This window comes from Penicillium argentinense (genome assembly GCF_028826775.1).
Source record: "Penicillium argentinense strain IBT 30761 chromosome Unknown utg000002l_segment0_segment0, whole genome shotgun sequence".
Taxonomy (NCBI): Eukaryota; Fungi; Ascomycota; class Eurotiomycetes; order Eurotiales; family Aspergillaceae; genus Penicillium; species Penicillium argentinense.
Window position 1 is genome coordinate 3639347 of NW_026622661.1, and position 27196 is coordinate 3666542.

General features: G+C 48.7%; 11 protein-coding genes across 11 annotated transcripts; 4 read left to right on the forward strand and 7 right to left on the reverse strand.

Moving 5' to 3' along the window:
• Positions 1-3098: 3098 nt before the first annotated feature.
• Positions 3099-4844, reverse strand: N7532_002169 (uncharacterized protein; the record flags this gene model as incomplete). Its single annotated transcript, XM_056614663.1, has 1 exon — positions 3099-4844. One exon carries the CDS (start codon positions 4842-4844, stop codon positions 3099-3101), a length of 1746 nt encoding a protein of 581 aa, XP_056479704.1.
• Positions 4845-5332: 488 nt separating this feature from the next.
• On the forward strand, positions 5333-6259 carry N7532_002170 (putative C2H2 finger domain protein; the record flags this gene model as incomplete). The annotated part of the gene is made up of 2 exons (XM_056614664.1): positions 5333-5635; positions 5750-6259. The coding sequence occupies 2 exons, from the start codon at positions 5333-5335 to the stop codon at positions 6257-6259; spliced, it is 813 nt and encodes a 270-aa protein (XP_056479705.1).
• Positions 6260-7049: 790 nt separating this feature from the next.
• On the reverse strand, positions 7050-8180 carry N7532_002171 (glycosyltransferase domain-containing protein; the record flags this gene model as incomplete). Its single annotated transcript, XM_056614665.1, has 1 exon — positions 7050-8180. One exon carries the CDS (start codon positions 8178-8180, stop codon positions 7050-7052), a length of 1131 nt encoding a protein of 376 aa, XP_056479706.1.
• Positions 8181-9094: 914 nt separating this feature from the next.
• N7532_002172 (uncharacterized protein) lies at positions 9095-9847 on the reverse strand (the record flags this gene model as incomplete). The annotated part of the gene is made up of 1 exon (XM_056614666.1): positions 9095-9847. The coding sequence occupies one exon, from the start codon at positions 9845-9847 to the stop codon at positions 9095-9097; it is 753 nt and encodes a 250-aa protein (XP_056479707.1).
• A 2136-nt stretch (positions 9848-11983) lies between these two features.
• Positions 11984-13270, reverse strand: N7532_002173 (uncharacterized protein). The gene is made up of 2 exons (XM_056614667.1): positions 12718-13270; positions 11984-12653 (listed from the first exon to the last, which is right to left on the reverse strand). The coding sequence occupies exons 1-2, from the start codon at positions 13193-13195 to the stop codon at positions 12151-12153; spliced, it is 981 nt and encodes a 326-aa protein (XP_056479708.1). The 5' UTR covers positions 13196-13270; the 3' UTR covers positions 11984-12150.
• Positions 13271-14085: 815 nt separating this feature from the next.
• N7532_002174 (bZIP transcription factor) lies at positions 14086-15493 on the forward strand (the record flags this gene model as incomplete). The annotated part of the gene is made up of 2 exons (XM_056614668.1): positions 14086-14185; positions 14246-15493. Exons 1-2 carry the CDS (start codon positions 14093-14095, stop codon positions 15491-15493), a joined length of 1341 nt encoding a protein of 446 aa, XP_056479709.1. The 5' UTR covers positions 14086-14092.
• Positions 15494-15917: 424 nt separating this feature from the next.
• N7532_002175 (zinc-binding alcohol dehydrogenase family protein) lies at positions 15918-17165 on the reverse strand (the record flags this gene model as incomplete). The annotated part of the gene is made up of 3 exons (XM_056614669.1): positions 15918-16917; positions 16976-16995; positions 17048-17165. 3 exons carry the CDS (start codon positions 17163-17165, stop codon positions 16000-16002), a joined length of 1056 nt encoding a protein of 351 aa, XP_056479710.1. The 3' UTR covers positions 15918-15999.
• Positions 17166-18924: 1759 nt separating this feature from the next.
• Positions 18925-19779, reverse strand: N7532_002176 (alpha/beta fold hydrolase; the record flags this gene model as incomplete). Its single annotated transcript, XM_056614670.1, has 1 exon — positions 18925-19779. One exon carries the CDS (start codon positions 19777-19779, stop codon positions 18925-18927), a length of 855 nt encoding a protein of 284 aa, XP_056479711.1.
• An 872-nt stretch (positions 19780-20651) lies between these two features.
• On the forward strand, positions 20652-21984 carry N7532_002177 (NADH:flavin oxidoreductase/NADH oxidase; the record flags this gene model as incomplete). The annotated part of the gene is made up of 2 exons (XM_056614671.1): positions 20652-20822; positions 20887-21984. The coding sequence occupies 2 exons, from the start codon at positions 20652-20654 to the stop codon at positions 21982-21984; spliced, it is 1269 nt and encodes a 422-aa protein (XP_056479712.1).
• Positions 21985-23179: 1195 nt separating this feature from the next.
• On the reverse strand, positions 23180-23707 carry N7532_002178 (uncharacterized protein; the record flags this gene model as incomplete). The annotated part of the gene is made up of 1 exon (XM_056614672.1): positions 23180-23707. One exon carries the CDS (start codon positions 23705-23707, stop codon positions 23180-23182), a length of 528 nt encoding a protein of 175 aa, XP_056479713.1.
• Positions 23708-24407: 700 nt separating this feature from the next.
• On the forward strand, positions 24408-25475 carry N7532_002179 (zinc-binding alcohol dehydrogenase family protein; the record flags this gene model as incomplete). The annotated part of the gene is made up of 1 exon (XM_056614673.1): positions 24408-25475. One exon carries the CDS (start codon positions 24408-24410, stop codon positions 25473-25475), a length of 1068 nt encoding a protein of 355 aa, XP_056479714.1.
• Between the last annotated feature and the right edge of the window lie 1721 nt (positions 25476-27196).

Genomic DNA, 27196 nt, shown 5'->3' on the forward strand with positions numbered 1-27196 from the left:
TAAGCCAGCGGATCACCTAACTAGTAAATCCTGTAGTGTCCGTAACAATTTCCCCGGGGGGGGGAGGCGCTGATTATCCTGTCCAGAAAAGGAAAGGTGATAAAGCCACCACCCTCTTTAACTTGACACCATCCCGTAAACAGACTAATGGACAAATGGACTCATGTCGAGGATAGTGGGGTAGCACCCGAAATAGTTTAGTTCCGTTTGTGTCGTAATATCTTCATTTGTACTAGGGGATTCTCGACACTCCGAGAATCGGGAGTTTCGACCCCCCTCACCCTACTCATGTAAGCAAGGACACCCTAACGTGGGAATTGATACATCCACTCCAAAAAAATTGATAACGTAATCCACAAGCGAGTCGATCACACAAGCGAGTCGATCAGCCAACGCGGTCGCGTCCCCCATTTAATCTTCCACTACCTTCAACCACCCACTATGCCACCAATTCGCTCTCAAAATGCCCAAAAACGTGTCGAGCAGGAAGGTAGGATCCTCTTAGCTCTTAAAGCCATCAAAAACCATGAAGTCTCTTCTATTCGTGAAGCTACGCGCCGTTTTGATGTGCCCTTTGGCACGTTATATAGCCGGCTTCGCGGTCAGCAATACCGACAAGAATCACGCGCAAATGGTCATAAATTGACCCAGTTCGAAGAAGAATCGCTTATTGAATGGATACTATCTATGGATCTACGTGGAAATCCTCCCCGGCCAAGCCTGGCTAAAGATATGGCCAACTTACTACTCGCAAGCCGTGGACCTACACCTCCTCCGACCGTTGGCATTAATTGGGTCCCAAACTTCGTCAAACGTCATGCAGACACGATCGCGAGTCGCTTTAGTCGTCGATACGACTACCAAAGGGCACAATGCGAAGACCCAGCTGTCATTGGCGAGTGGTTCGACTCTGTACAGCGAGTTATAGCCAAGTACGGCATCGCCAACGAGGATATCTTCAATTTTGATGAGACTGGCTTCGCAATGGGCCTAACTGCGACCGCTAAAGTGATCACTCGTGCCGAATATTATGGGAAACGATCGATGCTACAACCTGGGAATCGTGAGTGGGTGACTGCTGTGGAATCAATCAACGCCGCTGGTTGGCACCTTCCACCGTATATCATCTTTAAGGGCAAAGTCTTCATCGAATCGTGGTTTGATGACCTTCCGGATGGCTGGAAAATCGACAAAAGCGCAAATGGATGGACTACTGACGATATTGGCCTTAACTGGCTTAAGAATCACTTTATTCCATACACTAAAGGCCGCTCGAAAGGCAAATATCGACTACTAGTCCTTGATGGACACGGCAGTCATTTAACGGCTCAATTCGATCAAATCTGCACGGAACACGATATTATACCAATTTGCATGCCAGCGCATTCTTCGCATTTACTCCAGCCACTTGACGTGGCTTGCTTTGCCCCCCTAAAGCGTGCATATGGTGAGCTTGTCGAAAGCCTAACTCGGAATGGCATCAACCATATCGACAAGCTTGACTTCCTTTCGGCATATCCTGAGGCCCGTCTACGAGCATTTAAAGATACCACTATACAAAGTGGCTTCAAAGCAACAGGATTAGTGCCATTTGATCGTACTCAAGTCCTTTCGAAGATCAATATTCGGCTAAAAACTCCAACACCACCCCGAAGTCGTGGAAGCAACAGTTCAGCCGATTTTATGCCTATAACACCACACAACTCTAAGCAGCTACATCGGCAGGCATCTTCGGTTAAGGCACTACTTAAATATCGATCTCAAAGCCCTCCTACGCCCACCAAAGCGGCCATTGATCAACTGATTAAGGGCTGCCATATGGCTATGCATAGCGCAGTACTTTTAGCCGAAGAAAACCGGGCCTTACGTGCTGCAAATACAAAGAAAAAGCAAAAGCGATCAAGATCCACTCGTCAAATAGCTCATGATACAGCATTAGGTGCTACAGAGGCGCGTGCGTTGATACAGGCCAGCCAACAGCCAGCTGAAGCCGAAGCTACAACCTCCGTGGAGATCGCAAATCAGGCCAGTACGCAACGAACTCGGGCTCCACCAAGATGCAGTGGATGTGGAGTGATAGGGCATAAGATAAATAGATGTCCGAAGCAGTAGCTATTAATTTAATTGCGTTGTGGTGGTAATATATGCAAATCAAAATTATGACTGTAGTTGGCTGATCGACTCGCTTGTGTGATCGACTCGCTTGTGAATTACGTTACTGCCACTCCATTAGGTCAGCACCCGTATTACCTAAGCGCCCATAGCAATTCTATTGGCTAGAACTCTCGAGCATAATACCTCACCAAGGGCTAAATAATAGTGACCATCTCTACTTTAATAGACAATAACGAGCTAAAATAACGGTGAAGTGTTATTTATCCTAGATATATGCCAATTAGTGGTCTATAATAGTATTTCTACCTCCTCTAAGCTCCTAAATTCTATAGCTAAAGCTAAGATTTAGACAGAAAGGGCACTAGAGTTGTAGTTAGTACCGGAGACTAGATAATCACCCCTAAAAGTGCATAAAGTACGCAGGAAAGACGCATATAATTAGAAGATGCCTTACCCCTTAAGATAACATTAAATTAGGCCAGGATAATAGCGAAATAGGGCCGAAATTGTCACAGAAACCTTCGATCGCGACTTGTATAGAGTGACTTGGTGAGCTTAAGGAATTTGATTGGTTGATTGCGGGTGCTGACCTAATGGAGTGGCAGTAGTTATCAATTTTTTTGGAGTGGATGTATCAATTCCCCACCATAACGTGTCTTTGCAGCATCCGCTCTTTTCTTCTTTCAATTAATTCATCCTATCTTTTTGGATTGGTTCCCCTTGGTAGATTAGCCCCATTCTTGCATACAATGCCATACTGTATCAGCTAGCTGCGACAACTCATCATACAGTGGCGCCCCAAAAGTCTGTGACCACCCCTATTGACCGCTCCGATCTCCGCCTTCCTAAAATAGGCTAGCACGCCCAGTCGCGTTATAGATTTGAATATTACCCGTGCCTTAGTCAGTGCCCCCACTCGCTCCAGGTCGTCGCCAAGTGGGTGCACCACGCCACGCCGATAACCACGCCACCCCAATAAAATTTCACCCCCCCCTCGACGGCGACGGCGCTCCGTAGACCTTCGCTTTGCCTCTATATTTTTTCATCCTCTCATTGAACTCGCGACGTCTGATAGTTCTCGGTGAGGGCAATTTGGGCTCGATTCGAGGGGGTTCTGTAGGAGAAATCGGCGTTTTTTCACCTAAGTTTGGTCGTGCATCCTTTGCTGCGCGAGCCTCTGCTGCCTTCTGCTCACGTGCCTTGCGCTCTATAATTGAATTTTGTGCATCATGAGGATATAGACGACCTGTGATAGAACTGAGGCCTTTGCCTTGGACCTGCCGTTTTGTACGCTGTTTTGGAGCGCTGAAATGGTTCTGGAAGCTCTGCTCAAGATGACGGTTCCGCTCCACATTTGCTAATAGACCATCACATAGTAGGTCTAAACCTCGCACGACTTGTGGGTTATTAGAGATATCTTTATTTAGAATCTTCTTAACAACACGGCGAGCAGAGCGAGGGGTCTTGATAGGACTTGAGGGGAGTGGTGAACTGCTCTGTGGAGGTGGTGAAGGTGTATTGGCAAGCCAGCCTTCATCAACAGTAACAGTAATATTAGAGGTAAGGCCTAGGTTAACCTTACCTAATATTAGATCTGGATTATATGGAACCAGACCTGTATCACGGAAGGCATGACGAATTGTAGAGCGCTGGAAGACGCGCTTGCGGAGATCTGGTAGTTGATGTAGAAACGCGCCTTTGTGTATAGTATCATCGAATCTCCCCTCTGCCTGTAGGTGCGATGTCTGTGCCTTATATGCCTGCTTATAGACAACAAAGGGCTTCTGGTCGAGTGGTTGGCATAATTGTGTCAAATTTGACATAAAATTCCAGGCAATAATGTTGTTATCCTGGCAATATTGGAGAAACTCGACAGTAATATGTGATGGATGACCGTCAAATAATAGCAGCCTCTGCTTGCCTGCTGCCTTTGCATATGTCTGCTTATCGAATAATTTGATCCAGTCAAGTGCAATCTCGCCGTTCGAATAACCAGTTTCGCTAACATTGACAGGGTAATTAGGCACATTGCCTTCATACCACGACTCCATATGACGTGCACCTGGAAATATGATATAAGGCGGCTCTACCATCGTTCCATCGGCACAGGCACACTCAATGACAGAGACAAGTGTACCCTTCTCAAGTGAGGCAAAGCGCTTATCACTATACTGTGAGGGCCCTCGAGTCGTCTTGCCTACTCCAAGCATAAATCCAGTCTCATCAAAGTTGTAAATGTTATGCGTGAGTATCATATTATTGCCATCGCAATGCAGATACTCACGAAGCTTGCCATACCAGATTTCAAGCATTCCAACATCCTCTGCCTCAAGACGCTTCTTATTCACAGGTCGGTGACGCGCAATACGCGTTCCAAGTGGTTTAAGATGCCTCTCCTCAAAGCGATAAACCCACATTTTGCCTACTGACTCAGGCGCGAGAATATGATTTGCAGCAGCAATAATCTCTTGGTGGGAGGGTCTGTACCCTACTGAATCAAAGAATTTCCACCAGTGAACAAGGCCCTGAATTTGCCAGGGATCTAGGGTCTCTTGGTAGGGTTTAGGAGCGTGTAAGGCCTGCCGACCTTGAAGACGCGCCCTAAAACGCTGATACGGAACGCCATATTCGCGCGCAATTTTAGACAAATTTGGCTTCGATTTAAGCGAGGCAGTGTACTCTACTGCCTTCGCTATCTGCTGCTCAATTTTGACTCGGTCGGAGGACATGGTTGGTGAATAAGGTGATGAAATGCTTCAATGTGGTGAAATTTTTATTGGGGTGGCGTGGTTATCGGCGTGGCGTGGTGCACCCACTTGGCGACGACCTGGAGCGAGTGGGGGCACTGACTAAGGCACGGGTATCTGGAGTTTTTGGTACGGCAGAAATATGGCAGAAAATAGCGGTGAATCCCTAAGGGGGTGGTCACAGACTTTTGGGGCGCCACTGTATCTCGATCTACTTGGCGTTTGCATTACGCTCGTTTGTAGGGAATATCCCACCCATGTAATTGGATGTAGACTGGGACTTTCCTTACTGTCCCCGATCACTTCCTTTACTTCGCTCACTCCACTTCGCCAGCTTCCCCTCACAACACCTCCCCCCCTTCAGTCTTTTTCTTCCTCTCTCATCCTCTTCCATCCATTTATCTCCCTCTTTATCACCGAGGCATCTCCTCTCGCTTTACCATATCTGATAAACAAATCCACCACCTTCCATGATGTTTGAATGCGCAAGTTGTTACGATCGGTTCTACGACCAAGAAGACTGCGATGACCACATGGACAATTATGCCCATTGGGCCGAATGCGAGACCTGTGATCGTCAATTCCGCTCACAGAGAGCTGCGGACCAGCACATGAACGCCCTCAACCACTGGCCTCGATACGAATGCGAAACATGTACAAGAGAGTTCGATTCGGACGCCGCTCGAGACCAGCACATGCGGGCCCAGAAGCATTTCGAGCGATACTGTCCTGATTGTGATCGATACTTCACGAATGCCAATTGCCTGCGCATGGTATGTTGTACATTGTCTGGACTACATTACATTACTTGATTACCCACGACTCGATGAGGCACTTCGCTTCACTTCATCCCCATCAAGCGCAAAACTGACCACGTTTCTCTCCAGCATCTGAATTCCAAGATTCACCGCGGCACGACAGTCCTTTGTCCCTTTTGCAGGTCTGCATTCGGCACTGCAAGTGGTGCATGTACTCACCTCGAGTCGGGCGCGTGCCCCCGAGCTCCGAGCCTAAACCGCGAAACCATCTTCAAGATTGTCCGAGAGAATGATCGCAACGGCATGATCACCAACAAACTAATCGGCTGGAAAGAAGATGAAGAGCGTGACAAGTGGGAAGTCAATCCGAATGCTTACAACGGCAATAGGTGGGAGTGTTACTACTGCCACCGGGAGTTCAACACTGCGTCGTCACTGAAGTCACATCTCAATTCGCCTGTTCATAAGCAGAAGGTTTACCACTGTCCCAACAAGCGGGGAAGCTGTGACAAGCAGTTTATCACTTTGGCTGCCTTGTTCTCGCATCTTGAAAGTGAATCGTGTGGATTGACGCGATTTGAGAACGTTCAGAAAGGGTACCAGGGCATCGTCACCGGACGAGGTGTCATCACCTTCTAAGTTCGATGTGGAGTTGACGTTCACTCTAGTTACGGTGATGTATTATGAGAGAAGGCGTTTCATGGGTTTTCTGTATCACGGTGTCACGAATGGGAGTACGAATGGGAGTTGAATTCAATATGTGTGGAGGATCTCGGGTTTACAATCGTGCCAGTGTCAGATCGAGTCGATGATCAATTTCTGAGCATTGATCATATTGTTTGTTAGGTACTTAATGACAACAATTTACCAATCTTGGTCCGATCGAGATAAGGTAATACGGGCAGGGTAGTATCTATTCTCTGCTAAATGTATGTGCACGAATTTAAACATCAAACTAGCAACTCTATAATACAATTCCAATGAAACATTCCAAACGCCAAACACAGCCACGTAGCGTAGCAGCCATGCTCTAAACCAAAGCCAAAACGAAATGTGGTATCACGCAGAACATTGTCCCAGGACGAGGAACATGCACAAGGTAAAGGTGAATAATGAAAACAGAGTCCCACTGCGAGATCCCGTTCATCTAGGACAAAAAATAAACGAGAGAGGGGGACCGTGTATGTGGCTAACTTCCCCAGAAGTCAAAATCAAACTGATCCTCCTCATTCACATGTCCTTTGCCACGGATCAGTTTTCCAAACTGATTATAAACAGGCGCATCCGGATCCCCATTCTCCTTCGACCAAGGGCCAAGATCATCTTCGAAAAGATCCCGTTCCTGTCCCTCGCAGAGTTCAGAAAGTCTGACCCAATTCGCATCGTCGGTCCAGAGCCCGCCTCGTCCACCGCGGACATCCCACAAGCCCTATCCGCCCAGAAGCGCGGACTGTACGGCTTCAAACCCTTGCGAGGCACGCAGGTATTTTTGGAGTAGGGCCCGGCCCCAGGAGAAGAACCACATCTTCTCCCACCATGCGTTTCGCAGTTTCGAGTCGCCGTTCATATGTGCCAGGACCGGGACGGAGGCCGAATGCGGGTTTGTAATGAATGGGAGCGTACTCCATGTATGGTCATGCATGGTGGGCAATTTGTCGAGAGTGGAGTTCCACTCCGGGATGGTAGTTTGTTGCTTCACAAGGCGGCTTTGATTGAATCGGTTCGGGAGAGCGGCGACGTCCGGTGGGAGGAGCATGCGAGATTCTCGGGGTACGCCGAACTGGGCCTGGAGCCTGGATGACTTGGTGATGTTGCTGAATTTGTGCCATTCAACGTCGGCTCGGGGCATGTGTTGGTTGAAGAATAGTTCGGACTTGTAATCCACTGCGATGCCGTACTCGTAGCGATGGCCCGTTTCCAGTCGGACGGTTATGCCTGTAAGGTTGGATGCATCGGATATCCCAATCAGATTGCAAAGCCACTCCTTGGCGCCATTGGTCGTGCGGCGACGCTCCAGTTCCCGCACCACTTCTTGTCGACCATACATCTGCGTCAGAGCCTGGTAGTCACCGTTTTTCTTGTGGCGCTGCTCAATCACACGCAGGACCTCGTGGTAGATCAGTTTCAAATCGGCGGCTTGGCCGATGACTGCGCGTGGGTTTAAATAGCGGGGCCAGTTTTTGTGTCCTTCTGGATAGATATCTGTCTTCCAACCATAAACATCTGGGGGTAATGAGGACTCAGGCACGGATATACAGCCAGGATCCTCCTCCAAATCAGCATAGCAGATATTGCTGGCGCCAAATAGGACCCGCTGGGGATACTTCTGTACCAGGTCCGAGGAGGCATCCGTTTTCGACGGTGGAACTACCGCAAACCCATACTTCTTCTGCAACTTTCGATTGCTAGTGCGGAGAATCTCCTGGAAGCGCTTGACGAGGACCTGTGGGGGCAACTGGAAGAATGTATCCAGGACATCCACAACGAGTACAAAGTCCCGGTCCTTAACCGCGTTGCTATCGCGGAGATAATTGCGCACGCGCGTAATGCGATCCACCATGCGCCCGAACTCGGTCGCACCGTGCTTTGCGTGTCCGTTTCGATGATTATCGGGGCGGGTATCCCAGGGTCATTGACGAGGTCAGCGTTCGACCCGTGCCACGGGAGCCCTTGGTGGCGGGCACCAGGAGGTGCAGGGACGGGTTGGTCTTTTCGAGATCATGAGGGAGGGTGCTGTTGATTGTGATGCCTGATCTAGGAGGAAGAGCGACCTGCGCATCTTCTGGGCGCCCGGGGAATGGGTGATGGGATGGGAACTTGGTCCAGAAATTGGGATCGGATTGCTAGACAAGGCGTTGCGTTAGCGTTGGCGTTGACATTGGCGTTGGCGTTGACATTGGCGTTTCGTGGGGTTCGCCGCAATGACGAAGGTCGACCAAGCAAGCGATGGGAGATATGGTCGTCTTTTGCGGCTAGGATCAGGGATGGGAAATGGGAGGGGGAATTGAATTACCTTTGACGACGATGAAAGCAGCCATAGACAGATAAGAAATGCGATGGCAGAGAGGGCGATGTTTTTGGCCCTTTGTGTCCGCAGGCGATAGTAATAGAGCTGCCTCAGCAAGGTCGAAGCCGACGACTTGGGCTCCCCAAACCGAGGCGACGGGTTAAGCGAGCCATTCTCAGCGTTCCAGGGCTCAGAATCGAATTGGGGGCGAGGAGGACATATCGTAGAGCGTCAAGGCGGGTTGTTTCAGGATGTTGAAGAAGGAAAGTACGCATTTCGGGGGGATGATGACAACAGGTGCTGATCGGTGCGCCCGTTTGCGGTGCACGAGGAAACCCACTGGGGATGGCCATGGCCAGAGTTATATCTCTGCTACTAGTATCTATCATATCAAGCACATCTCTAGAATTCAAATCTGTATGGATTGGATATTTCTCTCTCTCTCTTTCCTTTCCTTCCCTGCTGATCTACTCCAGATAGATTTCCTCCCGCAACCGTTGAAGATTGCGGAACAACCCTCCACCAGGTCCCCCACTGTCGCTATCACGTTTCTGTTCAGACCGCGACTTGGGTCCACGCTGGTTCTGATCGGCAATTTTCTGTTGATGGTCTAATATACGCCGACGCTCCTCCAAAAGCCTCTCCAGCGTATCCACGAACCGATGTCGCGCCTTCTCCTCAGCGGACCCCTTCCATACCGTCGCCAATGCTCGTAGAGTCTCGATGCGATGAGTGGCAGCATCCAGCCCAGTCCGTCCACCCCCGTCGCTCTCCAGTAACTGGGTGATCTGGTTGCGCAACTTCTTCATGGTTTCCTGGCCCTTCTCTTCTTGGTCATGACCACCGGCGGTGAAATCGACCCCGGAAACAGATATAAAGGATGAGGAAAAGAAGATTTCGGAGGGTGGCAGGGGCCATTCCATCGCATCGCCGAAGGTTAGGACAACATCTTCGAGTCGTGATCGGACCTGGTTGAGTGTGCGGAGGTTGGTGATGTATTCGTGGTCCGAACCATCCGCTGGCCGTCGCCCCGTTGGGCGTTGAGTGCGTACTGGCGGACAGCCCGAATAAACCCAGCGACATATCGGTCCATCGAGCCATGGTTTTCCATGTGATCTAGCACCCGGCTGGCTCCTCTGCGATGTCGTCCATCGATATGGGTCGGGCGCCGGGTGCGGCGAGTTTTGTTCCTCTCTTGTCAGGGGGCATTTTCTGTGCATTCGCACCAGTCGCAACCATCGCTGCCATCTCACCTACAAAATAGGTATCAAACGATAGCGCGTGGAGTTACAACTATGATGAACTCATTCTCGAGGTCCTGGGACCTCTGATCGGCGAGATATTTCAAGAAAACGCTTTTGCCAAGAAAGAGTTGCTCCCAGACGTTTTGAGTGTAGGCTACATATTCCTATTGACTCGTTCAATGTTCGATTTTTTGCCACATCAATTTGATCCTTCCACGGACCAGGACCTGAAACTCTATCACGTTTACGACGAGTCGTCCCAAATTCCATATCGTGATGGTTGCGGTAGTCAGTCTGGCGATGTCAACGTCTATTGGATGAGATACTGCACTCGCATAACTGTCGAAGCACCATGCAAGCATCTGGACTGGTCGCAGAGGGAAGCAACATCTTTTATTTCGCTGTACGAAGACGAAGCAAGCGCACGTCGGGAAGCCCACAGACGCAAAGTCGAACGACCTCGATTTTACGACAGAGAGACAAGAACGTGGAAGGATAGAGGACCCGTTAGGATTGCAGTTGTCTCTGCTATGCGCCTGTCTTGTGAAGGAGTTTTCATGTTCTCGACTTCGGACTTGGCGTCGGACAGAATGTTGGACTTGAACTGTCCATTTGTTGTGGATCATCAGCTTCGGGGCAGGTTGAATTACAAAGAGTGGTTTGCTATGGATTGGATTCCTGACAAGGCAGTCTTGCGGAGATATGTTTTCTGACTCTCGGTTAACGACGCTTATGTCCTTGTCGGCGTCAACAAGACCTGATGGCACATTTGGAAACTTTCGAGTTGTTTAACCAAGGCTTCGGGCTTAGTCCGTTTACGCTAGTTCAGTTAGCACTGAACTTATCTCTTGCCATTGATGTTTAATTAATGAGCTCTTATGTTCTAGAACAATTGAGCCTATCGATAATGATTCTGGAACCAAACCAGGATTTGGAATCTGTGCTGAGGGAGATATGGGAAATAGTAACGTCAAGGTCGATCTGGGCCACGGAGGATGGGGACGAGAGATTGGGAGGGTGTAAGGACACGAAAGAGAGGGAGGACGGAGCATCTTATAGGCGCCCGACCAGGGCCGGTGAGAAGTGAGGGCACCTGGCTTTCGCTGCAGAGGGGAGCCATTTTCGGAGTCGTTTTGGTCGCGAGTGGAAACGGGGGGAAGATCTGTTGAAGTTGAGCGCCAACATCACGACAGGAGGATGACTAACAGCGCTGGGCGGTCAAGCGCGGGCGTGGCGGCCAAAGTTACGGGTGGAAAGACGGCCGTTTTTGGCCTCCAGAGCGGTCATTTTCGGCGTCAATTTCACAGGTCCTCATATTCTAGTTGTAAATCTTCAATACTCAGACCTGAGTGCCGAAAATGGCCTCTGGCACTTTTTTTCTCTTGCCCCAACCTGATCAATACACCATTCGAGAAAAGAGCTGAAACCCCGAGAGGGGTTCTTCTGCGAAGAAGCTCCAGTTAGGTTTTATGAATCTTTTCAGCTCAGCAAAGAACTCTTCAATTGGATTCAGGTCTGGGGAGTATGGAGGCAAGTAGACCAATTTAACTCCCGCATCAGCGCACATCTGCGAAATCCGCCCGGAGTGGTAGAATTATCCATGACTAGACCTCGCCAAACGTGGGTTTGGGTTGGGTTTTCAATGTCTTTACCCGCCCACGGGTAACCCATCGCGGGTTTTGACCTTGGTGAACCCTGTTGATTTATAAGTGATGCTTCAGTGTTCATGTTGTTTAGGGGAGTTGATTGTTTAAGATACAGGTAGACTGGTGAACAGATATATAGGCATGCACGTGATCCCAGCCCCCATGATTATCCCAGTAACCATGATATTTCAACAAGGTCAAAACCCGCGATGGGTTACCCGTGGGCGGGTAAAGAAATTGAAACCCCAACCCAAACCCACGTTTGGCGAGGTCTAGCTCCAACAATTGTTGCCATGTGATCTGCCTCCCGGGCGTGTACGCCATAGTCACTTATTTTGGACTCATGACGATATCAACATTCTCCGTACCAACAATATCGGTGCAATATGATGAACATCACGCGCTTTCTACCCAGTCGTATTGTTCACTTGAGAAGGAATCGAATTTTCCACTGGTTTATGTCTACCAATGCCGACAAGAGTCCGATGGACCAGCCTCCTTATATCCCCCATTCAAGTCCTCTGAATCACAACACTCCTGAAACCCGTCTTGAGATCTACATGGTTGATTCCTTGACCAAGCCAAGCTGTTGGTCCATCACTTCATGAATCATTTGCTCCCAAGAGCGCCATTTCATCCCAAGTTCTTGCTCTGCTTTGGTGTTGTCGTAGGGCATTGTTCCCCCTCAACCTCCATACTAATCTTTGTACCGACATTAGGATAGTCCCTGTGCACGATTTGAGCGACATCCTTCCAAGTTATTGGTTTACCGGCCAGCAGGTACTTTGAACCATCCGGAATATCCGGATTCAGGGCTTTGATGTGTGCTTCGGCAACGTCCTGGATATGCACTCCAGCAACCGAACGGCCGAAAGTGCCCGTCATGATAGGCTTCCAAAGAACACTGTTGGATCCAATTTCGTCTGGAGATGACTGGACTAGGTTGTGCCCCAGCACGAAGGCTGGATGAAGTGACACCAATGAATAGTGGGGTTTTTCGTTTTGCCAGAAGCTCCAAGCTGCGTTGTTGGACAGCAGCTTTGATGCGTGGTATAGTCTGAAAGCCGTGGCAGCAGGGTCGGTGGGAACCTCGAAGCTTGCATTCTCGTCCACGCTCAAGTCCCAATCATTGTCCTCTGTAAAAAGAAGGAAAATGTAAGATTAGCTGATGTCGAGAATTACCAAACCAAAGTGACTTACCTTTCACGATACCGCCTGCGGGCACTCCACTGAGCGGAATCAGAGCAGCTCTGGACGATGTTACGACGACTTTCTTGATACTCGCGACGCCGGCAGCTTCCTTCAGCAAGACAGTTGTTCCTTTCACAGCCGGGATGAAATAGTCCTTCTTGTCTGTGCCTCGAGGGACAGCGGAGGCCAGGTGCAGAACGTAGTCGACTCCATTCAACTTTCCTTGGAAAGCTGTTTCATCTGTCAGATCTGGTATGGTAACATATTCAACTTGCTCGCTATGCTCCGATAGCAGGGCTTGGAGCCTGTCTGACACCTTTCGGACGCATACTCGTAGTCGGTAACCTGCCTTGAGAGCAGCGAGAGCCGTGGCACTACCGACAAATCCCGTGGCGCCAGTGATGAAAATTAATTCTCCTGCCATGATACAAGAAGAGCGAATGGATGTCAGGGGAGTTGCGAGTTGCGATTGGAGCAATGGGAACATACGTATATATGTCCGCTATGGGATTCTTTCCGCTTCACTTTGAACATTACCAATGAGTTTACTAATCATACCCGAGGCTCTCTTTTTGATTGCCGATCAGGTTGATGTTGGGCCGATTCTCCGTTGGAAAAAGGAATACCCAGAATACGCATAATATAGAGTTACATTCTATTCGCAGAGTGCATTTTTGAGTTCCGCCATATAATGTTAAATATAATGTTAAAAAACAGGTTGACTTTTTTATTCAAAACTTCCCTCCCCGTCTTCTCTACGTTCAACTCTGCGAACAAGAAAGGCGGAAATCCAGACTATGCTGCAAGGCAGAGGGTGTCTCCTCCCTGTACATCTGAATAACTGTTGACGCCAGGAAACGATGTAGGGACACACGTTTTAGTTAAAACGATCCGAAGGATCGAAATCGAAGGGTATGCCGTCGGGTACCACCGTTACAGCACTTTTCCTTTTCTCTCTTTTCTCCCGTCTTGGCCTCTCAGTGTTCGTCGCGGAACGTTCTATCCCCGAAGACTTGTTAGATCTCGTGTGGATCAGGAATCTAGTAAACTGCGATTATAAATACGGACGCGAGAGTCAGATGTTAGTGTTGGGATGCTCCACTTCCCTTCAGGTTTAGCACCTGATATCCCCAAATCATAACGTGCCGTACATTATAGTGGGGGCGATATGTAGAAGCGGTGAACTTAAAAATCAACCCTTCGTCACACTGTACCCACGGCCGAAACGGGCTTAGTGCGGGAGGCAACTAACTTAGTCAGTTACGATTACAAATCGCGCACGCCATCAACTTAGTCAACTTAAATCTCACGAAAGGTAGGAAGATAAAGGTACGAAGATTCGCCACGATTATTACAGAGATACCAGCATCCGCACCGAGTGAAAATGCAGCGTTCCAGGAGAAATACCATGAGCAGTGCAAATGTTTCGTCTACGGAACGAACACCGAAGCGTACTACTAAGGTACCCGTTTCCGAGGTGGGTTTACTACGGATCAGCATGTATACTCTTGGCAGAGGGGATTCTGAGAGATTATAGCACCGGAGGCTACAATTACGACTGGCACAGCGAGCCTATCGCTATCGCAAGGACAAAATAACCTTGTCTTTGCAGCAACGACTTGATTATTTGCAGACACAGATTCAGAACTTACATCGGACGTTCCAAGCATACAACTATCAAATAGAAAGATCCGGTGTATTATCTTGTGAACCGGCTCTTGAAGGAAAGCTGCAAGAATTACGCACGCAGCTTCGTGCAGTTTCTGCTGCTGCTTGTTCGAGTAACGAGGGCAGCATTACAATGCAAATGAATGAAATCGCATCGACTATGACCCAAGGGAGGCAACAGGAGACGCACTCACGGCAGCCAGAAGACGATTTTGAGTTGACCATATCAAGACCAGTCAATAGGGGCATCCATTTAGCTAGTCTGATCGCCTCGTCTAACAGTGCCGACCATCAAGAAAACAACCCAAGGGGCAAAACACCAGTCCAAAGTTATTCATCCTTACCAACATCTACCCTACCTATTGTCGACCGTTCAGAACCAGTGCCGTGCGCTAGAGAAGATGGTACTTTCCTTAATATTCTACGCCACTCGCATCTCCTATCCTCTTCCACTGCGCCCTTCCGGGAGACATCTTTTGAACGCCGGTTGCATCGAGCCTGTCTGAAAAACGGGTATAACTTGTTGGCAGATCCAACCTCCGATCCAGACAATGTGAGCCGGGTGTTCAGGCTCCCATTGACTCTGTCCACTCGAGATTCTATGGTCCAACAGATGAAAGGAATTCTGGAAGGTGGCTTAGACGAAGCTCCAGAGTTATGGGATATGCCTTTCTTCTTGTTAGGGGGCGCTGGGACTCACTATCCTCGAAGGGATCACACGGGAAAGCCTTTCCTTCCTCCGAATGCCTTACCGATTAGTCAACTTGTTAGTGCTTTTGTACATCAAAGAACAGAGCCACAATCCTTCCAGAGCGACCATGACCTTCTGGCCGATCTCGGCCTCAATGGCGAGTGGCTTGATTCGCATGACGTTGAGGGTTATCTTAAGGAGAAAGGTATCTCCTTAAGTGCAGATATTGCATTTTGCAGTGTCCCCGCATGTGCATTCTCAATGGATTCCAACGTAACACGTGCCAATGCTCAACATGGTATGGGCATAGACGAACCAGCCCTGGGATATATGCATCCTTACAATGAGGATCTTATGGAAATTCAGGCAGGGGGATGGGGATCAGACATACAGGTACTTTTCCGTTTGTCATCAACGTATGAATGACTAACGTCAAAAACCGGCACAGGATATGGATCTTCGAAACTATACCGGTCGAAGCGGTTCTTGGGTCCTGGATGTAGGACTATTCATTGACTGTATGCATTTGGTGAACCGAAATTGGTTGCTATTACCTCTGACAAGAACAGATCTCATTCAGTCCGGCATTTGCCTCGGTCGCTGCCCCGCGTTTCGCCGAGAAGATGTCGACCATACATTCCGCCTCGCATTGGGTAGAAACTTCTTGGACTCTTCGATGTGATTGATGTGTTCATATTCACAGAAATAAGGCTGTACCCACGGGATGTGCGCGTATCAAACTTGCTGTATACCTACCAGACTCCGGCTAGTCAATGCTGACAGCTAATTCGGACCATTTATCTGTCACTATAAAATACTATTTGTTCTCAATGCTTGCCACATGGGACCTGCCGATACTTGGAATGGTGCTTTCTATATGTGACAGTTTGGCGTTAATTTATGTGACTGCATATCATTCGAGAATGGAGTCCCTAGGGATGCACATGAGTCTTCTTTACCGCTCTACCGTCACGGTAGTCGTCCAGCAGGTTGTTGACTTTCGTTGCGTCAAGTCCGTCAATAACTTCAAAGTCTAATGGCTTCAGCTTGCCATTTTCGATCCAGCCAGGCAGCTCCTTCCAGAACTTGGCAGCCAGCTCTTGGTGCAGGTCACTAACTCCGAGAACTTGGTGTTTCTTGAAGCCAGCGGTCTTTGTAGATGCAATTGCAGGGTCAGCCTCTCCACGCACCAGTGTTGCTAAAGACCCTTTCTTCGTTGTCGACAGAAGCGAGAGCGCCAGCTGGTGGCTGACACCACCCGAGTAAGCACCGTTAACCGTGTCAAAGGCGTACAGCAAGTCATCGCCAACCAGCGCACGGATCTGATCTTCCGCATCCGCTGCCTCCCGATCTATGATATGAGTAGCACCAAAGTCATGGAGGGATTGGCCCCCATCGCTGCGGACCTTGGCTGTTGCAATAATCTTCCCAAAGCCTGCGAGATGAGAGAACTGAATGGCAAATTTCCCACTACTGGAACCGCCTCCAATGATGGCAATAGCTTCATTCGCGTAGTCCAAATCGTGGCCCAGGAACTTTGGTGCTAAATCCAATCCCGACGAACTGAATAGGGCGATAAAACTCGCAATGGCATTAACGGGGAATGTCGCTGCCTCGTCAAAGCTAATATGCAGTGGTATGGGAGCAGCAAAGTTTGCATCAAGGATGCAGAATTGCTGCAAGCCAGCTTGGTCAGGACCACCCGACAGGATATTAGACTGCCCAACGATGCGATCTCCAACGGAGAACCTTTGGACGTCTGGTCCTATCTTCTCGACAATACCGCTGATGTCGTTCGCTAGGATCGCATGAGGCAAGTACTTCTCCACAAGTAAACCACGATCTCGACCCTACGGGAGTTAGAATTCAACAAACAGTCAATTATTCAGCAAGTTTTCTTCACGATACCTTTTGGTCATGAGGATTAACTATAAGCTGTTAGCTTTTCTTCCTACAAATAAATGCATTAACGGATCATACTTCCGGCTGAAATGATCCTCACAAGAACTTGATTCCCATTTGGTTCAGGAATAACTCGCCTGTCTAGTACCAGTGGCCTTTGGACCTCTTTGAGGATCAAAGCTTGCTGCATATCCATTTCGCATAAAAAAACTCGCGTCTCCCGCCGGCTTGTGGAAAGTAAGTGAAAATATCAAGGAAAGCAGACAGATGATGAACAGACAACCCATTGACCCAAGGTGAACAAGCATAATTAACTGAGTCGCACTATAGAACTTATAAGGAAACCTTTAATCTGCCAAAAGTGTGAGTATTTCTAATCAGTCCTCTGACCTCGGCCAAATACCGATTTGATCGCTCATCTTCGCAGGGGAAGCTCATTCCATCGCCAACCGTGGTAGCTACTTTGATTAGTCATGATCTAACAGAATCAGCCTCTAGTTCGGATAGGTCCATTACTGAGGATTCTAGAAAAAAAGAGTGTTTGCGAGACGACCCACTCCTGGCCTCGGCTGATCAGCTCATCGCTACGCACCTCGCTGTGAGTTCCGTCCATTTTGGGACTTTCTCCGATATGATTACTATGTCCGATCGGGCAAACCGAAGATGAAATGGGAAGTTTCATGAGAAAGACCGAGTCTTCCATCGCTTATTCATGGCTTTAATATGGAATCATCACTTATCAGCCCGTGCATTCGTCAGCTTCCCATCCTGGGCTGGATTCGTGCGAATTTTCAAAAGATCACCTTTTAGAAAGCCAATCGAATGGTATAAGAAATAGCTCCATGTTGCGCTAGAGTTGGAGGGCATATCCGTAGGCCACTGGTTGCCATAAACTGGACGTCTGTTATGATTGACTCTTTCTCCTCTTTACACCACCTTAATACAACAAGGTTCACACATAACTTGCTTCTGCTTAAGCTTTTCAATTCACCGTCAATACTGCATCCTACAATCCTCAACAATCTCCACATCTAGCTGAACTTGTAAATCAAAGGAAGTTTGAATTGTTTTCATTTCAGAGGGGACACAAGAGGATAAATATACATTCAATCAACTTGGTTCTTCTTATAGCCCGTTCTGGAATTATTTCCGACGTTGCAGCTTCGTTCCTGGGCAGCCGCTTCCTCATATCGCAGCCTAGCTATCAGCTAAACTTGAATTTACCTCGTTTGTCCTTCTTTAATACAATCATTATGGTTATACTGTCCTCTTTTATTGCACTGACATAACCAGTTCCTAATAGTTAGCCGTCTGCACCCCATAATTGCCGAGGTAGCAGCTAGAAATAATACGGCCGAACTTCGTACGGCAATTGGTAGTGGACTTGATTATCAATCGTCCTCGACTGCACCGAACGGCCATTATGTCCTACCGACTTCATGCCACCTTGTATATCTGTTGGGACAGATCCTTCTTTCAGAACAAACTAGCAGTGACTTACTGCTGGCGACTGATGGATAATATCCCTTGCTTGGTGTACACATTCTTGCGTTGGGCTGTGGCCCAAGTGTTGAGACCGCTGAGGGCGGGCGTGTGGGAACCAGGGGTGTTTTTCCAACTAGACTGAGAATTTACATCTATCTACATGAGTCTATTGACTTTGGCTTTATGAGCGTACACACTCTTCACTTAACTGTGTACACAGTACCTAGCTGGTGATACCAACAATACCCTTCTCATCCCTAGAGTTGTACTAAAACGTAATACAAAAGAGTATTGACGAAACGAATTAGTTTAATATGTGAGTATGAGAGTTTTATCAGTGAAAAAAGGAAGGCCATCGAAGTCAGACACTTCGCAACCATTCGACTTGCGCAAAGGCTGCTTCCGTTTTGTGATTATCATACGATACAAAGTCTGATCCTGAGCCCACAATTGTGCCTTCCAGCGCTCACTCAGTTGTTCAAGAACAATTCAAGATGCTGTGCATAGAGCTCCGGCACCTGGAAGAGATGCCCATGTCCCGAGTCATGGAAAATGTGCAGCTGGGCCCTAGTGATCTTCTGCTGCAAAATGAAGCTGTTTGCCGTGGGTGTCATAATGTCTGCATGGCCGTTCGTGACGAGGACAGGGGCCCTGATATCTGCTAATCGATCGAAATTACCAGTATCACAGGTGAATTTGAAAATTGCCGCCAGCTGTGATTGAACCCGGGGTCCAACAAGAAATCCTTTTCTCTCTTCGTCTTTGAGTTGCCGCTCATGGATTCTCTTATACCATTCACGGCCAAAGCCCAAGCTGGTCTCAGAAGAATGGAAAAATAATTTTATCATATCATCTTCTGTAGGTGCCTGATCACCCTTTGCACCCGCGCTCGCAAGAACTTCTCGTGGAGGTAGAGCTACACCTTCTCCGATGGCGGATTGGGTGCCAGCCAGAATCAACTTATTGACAAGGTGGGGATACTCAAATCCCAGATATTGAACAACACCACCACCCATAGAGAAGCCAATAAAATCGGCTTTGGACACGCCGATTGCAGCGAGAAAGCCCACAACGACCGAAGCCATCTCCTCAATCGAATCTGGTACGGTACCTTCGCTATGGCCAATACCAAGACTATCAAAGAGTACCACCTCACGGTTCTTGGCAATGTTATTGAACAAAAGAGGATCAAGCACATCCATGGTGCCACCGAGATGATTGACGTAAACTAACGGCAGGGAACTTGGCTTGCCGTACCGCCGATAAGCGATCATGGTGCCGTTGACAGGGGCAAAGCTGGTCGGAACAGTTTGAAGGGACGTCATGTTGGTGGTTTCCTTGCGAAAAAAAGAGATAACCAATACGATAAAGTAGTACAGATTTCGTTATGGTAATAGAGTCAATGAGCCGTTGTGTTGCTTACAATGAAGTGATTTACGCGCGGGACTAGGGCACATTTATAGGGCGATCTCACACCTACGACGGCTAGGAATGTATGTAATGCTGCTGCTGCCCGATAACGTACCTTTCCGCTACGGAAATCATCTGATGGCGATGAGATTATGGTCCGCATGAATTACCATACAAACTCAAAGAGAAAATGGATACTCGATGAATAATCTTGTGCTTGGTAGTAGAATAATACCTCATGGTTCGACTTTGTGGTTAACAGACCGAGGGCGCATCTCGATTTTGGAATGGTTAGTAATCGCATACTCTGTGCCCTAATAGCCGCGGTTAGTACATCCGTTCCCTCGGAAATGCTGCGGCGTACGACTGTTTCACTTTTGCATCCTCATTGTTACCTGCGGTGCCTAGGTAATCATACCCCTCTCCCCCAATGGACGATCCAATCGGACCCTAACGTCGTGGTGTTTATTCCTTGAGAGGGAGAAAAACAAAGTCTGTAATGGGAGGATTTGAGGTTCCAACGGACCAGAAAGATGTGAGGAAGCTCGGATCTAAGTTGGGCGTTGTGATTACTCAACATGAGCATCATTTTGGTGCTTGACTGGTTTGCGGGGCCAGTTGAGGGGGAAATGCAGACAGGACCAAGCTTTCCTAGGCTTATAAATCGCTTTTGCAGTGTAGTATATAGTAGAGGTGAAGCACATTTGATCGGCATTTTACAGAGGCCTGGGTTCATGACTACATAGAAAAGCTCTCTTTCCTTTCCCTCTCACGCATGCTATTCACCATGGCTTGGCCCAATGTCCCCATCAACGCCGCTGAGGGCATCTCCTACTTCACTCCGGCTCAAAGTCCACCAGCAGGAACTGCCCGCAACCCCCAGGGAAGCGGCAAGCCCATTCCTAAGCTCTTCCAGCCCCTGACCATCCGAGGCCAGACATTCCAAAATCGCCTAGGCGTACGTGCTCTCCGTTGTTTCATGTGGCTCTTCTCGAAACTTGTACTGACCATGCAATCTCCAGGTGGCCCCCATGTGCCAATATAGTGCAGAAGATGGCCATATGACTGCTTGGCACATGGCTCATTATGGTGGTATTGCCCAGCGCGGTCCGGGAATGATCATCATCGAAGCCACCGGGGTCGTTCCGGAGGGTCGTATTACACCCGCTTGTGTGGGTCTGTGGAAGGACTCCCAGATCGCGCCCCTGAAGCAGGTTGTTGAGTTTGCCCACAGCCAGGGCCAGAAAATCGGTATTCAGCTGGCCCATGCCGGTCGTAAAGCCTCGACTGTTCCCCCGTGGCTGGGCGGTGTTACCGCGACCAATGCGGTGGGTGGTTGGACGGAGAATGTCAAGGCCCCGAGCGCTATTCCCTTCGCTGAGGGTGATATTGTTCCTAAGGAGATGACCAAGGAGGATATTCAGGAGGTCAAGGATGCCTGGGCGGCTGCTACTAAGCGAGCTTTGGCTGCTGGCGTCGACTTCATTGAGATCCACAATGCCCATGGGTACCTGCTCTCTTCCTTCCTCAGCCCTTCATCCAACAAGCGCACCGACGAGTATGGGGGTAGCTTTGAGAACCGGATCCGTCTGCCTCTGGAGATCGCTCAGCTAACCCGGGACACCGTTGGACCAAATATCCCCGTTTTCCTGCGTGTCTCTGCCACCGACTGGCTGGAAAACAGCCTGCCGGAGGAAAAGGGCTGGAAGCTGGAGGATACCGTGGCGTTTGCTCGGGCTCTCGCTGTGCAGGGTGCGATTGATCTGATTGACATCAGCACCGGTGGTGTCCACGTCGCTCAGAAAGTGACATCCGGTGTTGGCTTCCAGGTGCCGTTCGCGGCAGCTGTAAAGAAGGCTGTTGGAGAGAAGATGTTTGTCTCTGCAGTTGGTACAATCAACAGTGGTGTTCTTGCTGAGAAGATCCTCAATGAGGATAGTGTTAATGTCATCTTGGTCGGGCGCGCTTTCCAGCGTGACAGTGGTTTGGCTTGGGCTTTCGCAAAGGACTTGGACACTGAGATTGCTATGGCTGCGCAGATCCGCTGGGGCTTCACTAGTTTCCGCAACGCGTCAGAGTATATTCAGCCGAACTCGTTAAAGGCATCGATCTTTGACTAAATGATGATCTCTGTATAGCATATAGGATTACAACGCGGAAGGAAGGAAGGTTTTTTTACCCTTGCTGAGGAAATCCAGTACAACTAAAAGGCCTACACTTGCATTTGGTACGGATCTTCGTAGAAATATCAACAGACTGGCCCATCACTGAGTTGTTTTATTTACCTAGACCAAAATATGAATGCGTATTTGGTCTAGTCGGTTGTGGTTTACAATCTAACTCACCTCTTGAGCTGGTGGCTAGTAGAGCTATGCATATATCTCCTTGGGTGTGCTTGTTGGGCGTACCACTTCCTGGTAACGAACTTAGAGCCTCTCAAGGCCTGTCGGGGCAAAATTGCTGTTTATGCTATTTACATATTTTGCTTTCAGAATGACACTACCTTTTTTTGAAGGGATTTATCGAACAGCTGCTTCAGCATTGCAGGAGACGGTCGGAGCCGAAACCTACGCTTCGGGGTAACAAACAATGCATACTTCTACGATTCTGACCAAATCGCACCAATATAATCAGTCTACGGAATAATATTGGTTCATTGGTGAATTCACGTAGTCAAGAGGTACAAGGAGAGTATAGTTTGGCTGTACCAGGTCACCTGTCGCTGCAGTCTTAGACCGTAGCGTCAGATAGGGCCCAATAACCCGGGCCAACCTAGGATGGTGGCGGGGGCGGTGTGGAAGTAGCAGGGATAGCGGGGCCGGCGAGTCTGTCTGGAACTGGTGGTTGAGCTTGTACAGAAACGAGGCTTCGTTGTAAAATACGTCTTGACTAATGTATTTTCCCGGGAAGGAAGCTAGTTGTAGCACGATTTATATATCTCTCGCCGCCGCTAGGACAAGTAGGCTTGTCAAAGGTGCATTAGGCGGGCTATAATGGAAGCATTTACTTAGTCCTGTATGGGCCGTAGAACTATCTATAATAGATAACGAGAGTATAATGAAGCTAATATGGCCTCTTCGCATAGCTGGATTGAGTTATATCAATGCGAGGCTTATCCCTAAATGGCGGGAGAAATATGAGGAAGAACATATTATAGTAGACACCATACATACATGGTAGGTGGTAGAAGAAGACATCTATCTAGCAGCGTAGGGCTGACAACCACGGGGGGTTATCCCATCTTCAACAGCATCGCAACACATTCAAATATGCTCATCAACCCCTCTGCACTTGTGGCTTCCTCGGGACAACCATTCATTTATCATCGAAAATGTTCTTCGCGCTAAACAATATCGAGTCCTCCGAGAAGTATGGCAGGAGCTTGTAGGTATCCCAATAGAGCCAGACCTCTTCAAATTGTAGGCCGTCCACCGTCCCTCGTGCGTTGTTGGAACTGATTTTGCACACCATCGATAGAGGGACGCTTACGGTGGGATTATGGCCTTCGTTGCCGGCAGCCCAGATGTGGCGGACGACATGAGACACTAGGTCAACTGTCCCGTCGTCGTTCTGAATCTCCCAAACTTTCACTAAGTCGTGTGAGAGCTTCTCGAACTGAGCAAAAAGTTGCTCGATCCAAGGCCAGATTTGACCACCGCTGTAATCCACACCGTTCTGGTTGTGAAAGACAGCATTATTGGCATAGAATTGGGGGATATCTCTGTCGCTCAAATTTTTAACAGTGACCGCGAAGGCATATTGATGGTAGAAGGCTTGGGCTGGCGTTCGGGGCCCTGTGGCGATCAGTTCCGCGCCGGTGACAAGGGAGGTGAGGTTAGGCATAACAAACAAAGGACTCTACTCTTCTTCTTCTTGATGATTAGAGGAAAATCGATTATAGAGAAGACCAAAGTGGCGGGGGACGGTTTTCTAATAGTCGTGAGGCAGCAAAAACACCTTGGTGCAAGGGTCATGCGACGCGATTATTAAACACCAGATATTGAACTCGTAGTTTTGCCGCAGGCAAGATGGCCTCCTCCATTCTATCCAATAAATAGGGGCTAACCGGCCTGTTTCATAAATTAACATTTTATTCGGACCTTCGAAGGGGCTGGTTACGACGATGGCCGAGGCTCATCAAACCTCGGATGACTAATCGGATTCAAGTTGCGAGCGAATGCTGGCTGACGAATGTCTTGCTATGCCATTGGGGGCCGAAAAAGGCTTGGGATCCACTACCCTCGATATCGCTGTTGACTCATCATGCATCTCCTTGTTTACTACTCCGTTCTCGTGCTTGTGCCCAGCGGGACCCAAAAAAAAGTTCAACGGGACCTAAAATAATTTTGGGTGCCGCGGTTGATCTAATCAATTAGATATCAATGATGTCAACCCGTCGGCGATATTTACTCATCGTGTCGGTTAGTCTGATGCCATTACCTCGGCGTGGCCTGTTGCCCAAAGCAAACGCCAGCCTACTGCCATACATATAAGCGCGTTACTCCCGGTCCAGGGTTTAGTGACAAATAAGTCCTACACGACCATGGTCCCTCCGACACAGAAGGCTCTCATTGTTACAGAGGTGGGAAAGCCTCTCACCCTAACTACTGACTGGCCGGTTCCTCAGCCGGGAGCAAAGCAAGTGCAAATTCGGGTTATGGTTGCTGGTCCGAACCCTCACGATCAGAAAGCTCGCGATACCGGTTTATTCATTGCCGAGAACCTGCCTGCCGTCCCCGGAAACGACGTGGTCGGACAAATAGTGCAAGTTGGCTCTGACGTGACAGGCTTCTCTGTCGGGGAAAAGGTATTTGGACAGGCCGGTCTCTTGCCAGATTACACCCAAAATGGGTTCCAAGAGTATGCAGTCCTCGACACAGACTTTATTGCGAAGGTCCCCGATGGCTTCACCGTGGATGATGTTGCTTCACTGCCGACGAACCTCCTAGCGACTGTCATTGCGTTCTTCAGTCCATCGTTCTTCGGACTTCCCGCCCCTTGGACATCAACGGCTGCAGTTGCAGCTCCAGAGGGGGATACAATCTTAGTGCTAGGTGGTGGCAGCAACTGTGGTAAATTTGGCATTCAACTCGCTGTCCTGGCAGGATTTGGGCGTATCGTGGTTGTCGGCGGAGACGAGACAGAGCTCAAATCATATGGTGCGACGCACGTAATCGACCGGCACAGAACCCCGAGCGAAACCGTTTCGCGCATACGCGAGATCGTAGGTGATGACCTTCTCTACGCCTACGACACTGTCAACCCTCCCGCCACTCAAGTAGTCGGCATTAACGCACTCTCGTCCACCCGAAAGGGCAAGATAGCTCGTTTATTGCCTATTGGCCCTATAGACGAGTCTCAAGTCGAAAAGAAGAGCGCGGGCTACGAGGTCTGGCATATTCTCAGTGCGCCGCATCTACACGCCGAATTGTGCAAATCATTCTGGGAACACGTACCGCGATTGTTGCGGGAGGGGCAGATCAAGCCTGCTGCTTATAAGAGAGTCGATGGCTGGGATGCGGAAGAGGTGAACGAAATCTTGGACGCGTATAGGGATGGGAAGAAGATTACCAAGACGCACTTTCATATTTGGAATGGCGAAGAATTTTGACTTTTATTTGATAGGTAGTACTAAATCAAGTGTTGAGAGATAAAAAGAGATAAGCGACCTAAAGGGCCATTCTTATCTTATACTATCAAAAGCTGTTGCCCAAGTATCTGCTCGGCCCAGCTTGTTCTGATTCCTACAAAATTTCGCATAAATCCTTCCCTGACGCTTGACATATTAAGAGTTCTCCTCCCTGCACACCCGGAACCGTATTCGCCCCGATTTCAGTGCCTCACTCCTTTCTAGCTGCCATGAATGTGCCCCTGCCCTACAGAAGAAATAGCTCCTCATGAGAGAGACCGTGAGTTCTGGATGTCTGATAAAGGGCTACCCCGCTTCCACGGTTGATATCGACTAAACATTATTGATCCTGAATTTCCGTGGGCCTGCTAGTCAATTGTAGTTCTCAGGCCCTTTCGTATTCTCCCTCCCGCCAGACCTTCTCTGAGCCTCAGCGGTGGTCTCAAACCGGCCCCTCCAGCCGCTGTCAACTTGAGACTATTTTCTCCAGCGAGATGGCGCAGTTGCTGGGCTTCATTGTGGCTGCGGCCACTAACTGGCCACTCCAGCACAGTAGCTATTTCCCGCTTTCGGGGAAGGACGAGTAGACGTCGAGTAACCGTCGATCGCGGGGTGTATACCAAAAGGTTGACAATCCAATCACAAACCATAGGTGCTTCTAAGTGAGATGAGATTCCAAAACAATAACTATCGGTCATGCTATCAAGTCAACATACTGTTATATTTTTAGTTTTGTCGTATGTCCCAGTGTATTCGGCTAGGTTAAGCATCGTATACATCCTCGTGTATACTTGGACCGTACAGCATCTCAACCCCACCAGGATAGAGACTATCACTCCAATGGCGATGCCAGCCGCGGAGTAGCCGCCGGCTATCTAGACCATAGTTGTTATGGGATGAAAAGGTCGGTGATATTTTATTTATTTGCAAAGTGTATATTTCAAGTTCCGCCATACGACGTTAAACAATAGGGTAGATTTCAGCATCGGAGGGTCGGCTGAGCCATCGCTGAGCCGTTTTCCGCCGACGACTCAGCCAACCTGTCGATAAGTAAGTTAACTAACCAACTAACTTAAGTAACTAAACAGTCGTCTGTGAATATTCACTGTAGTGTATATGTCACCTGAACACCTGTGGGTACCCTGTCGTTATTCAAAACGTTACCTCCCTGTCGGGATATATTCTCCTGTCAGAACAAACTGGCTGTGACCCACTGCTAGCGACCGATGGATAACATCCCTTGCTTGGTGTACGCATTCTTGCGCTGGGCTGTGGCCTCGGTGTTGTGACCGCCGAGGGCCGGCGTGTGGGATCTAGAGGTGTTACCAACTAGATCTACAAACATCTACATCTATCAACACAATTGACCTTTGCTTTGGAGCATACACACTGTCCACTTAACTGTGTACACAGTACCTAGCTGGTGATACCAACACTCCCTGTCTTCTCTACATTCAACATAGTCAAACTTGATTTTGTACAGGTCAGTCGTCAAATCTAGAATATGATTGGACACATGTAAACCAATCAAAATGAAGGAGGCAACCGCGATCGCCGTTTCGGTATCATAAAAAGCTTGACTTGTGTCGTGGCTGATGATCTGAACAACCTCGGCTAAATCCATGTAATCAAACGCTCCAGCGAGGTTCGATGACTTTTGGATTACTCGTCAATTGTAAAACCGAGGCTCGCAAAAGAACAGA

Coding starts and splice junctions, on each gene's coding strand:
- N7532_002173 (XM_056614667.1), bottom strand. CDS start 13,195: ATGTTCCCATTGCTCCAATCGCAACTCGCAACTCCCCTGACATCCATT. Junction 12,654..12,717: donor CGCAGGCGGTATCGTGAAAG/GTAAGTCACTTT, acceptor TTCTTTTTACAG/AGGACAATGATTGGGACTTG.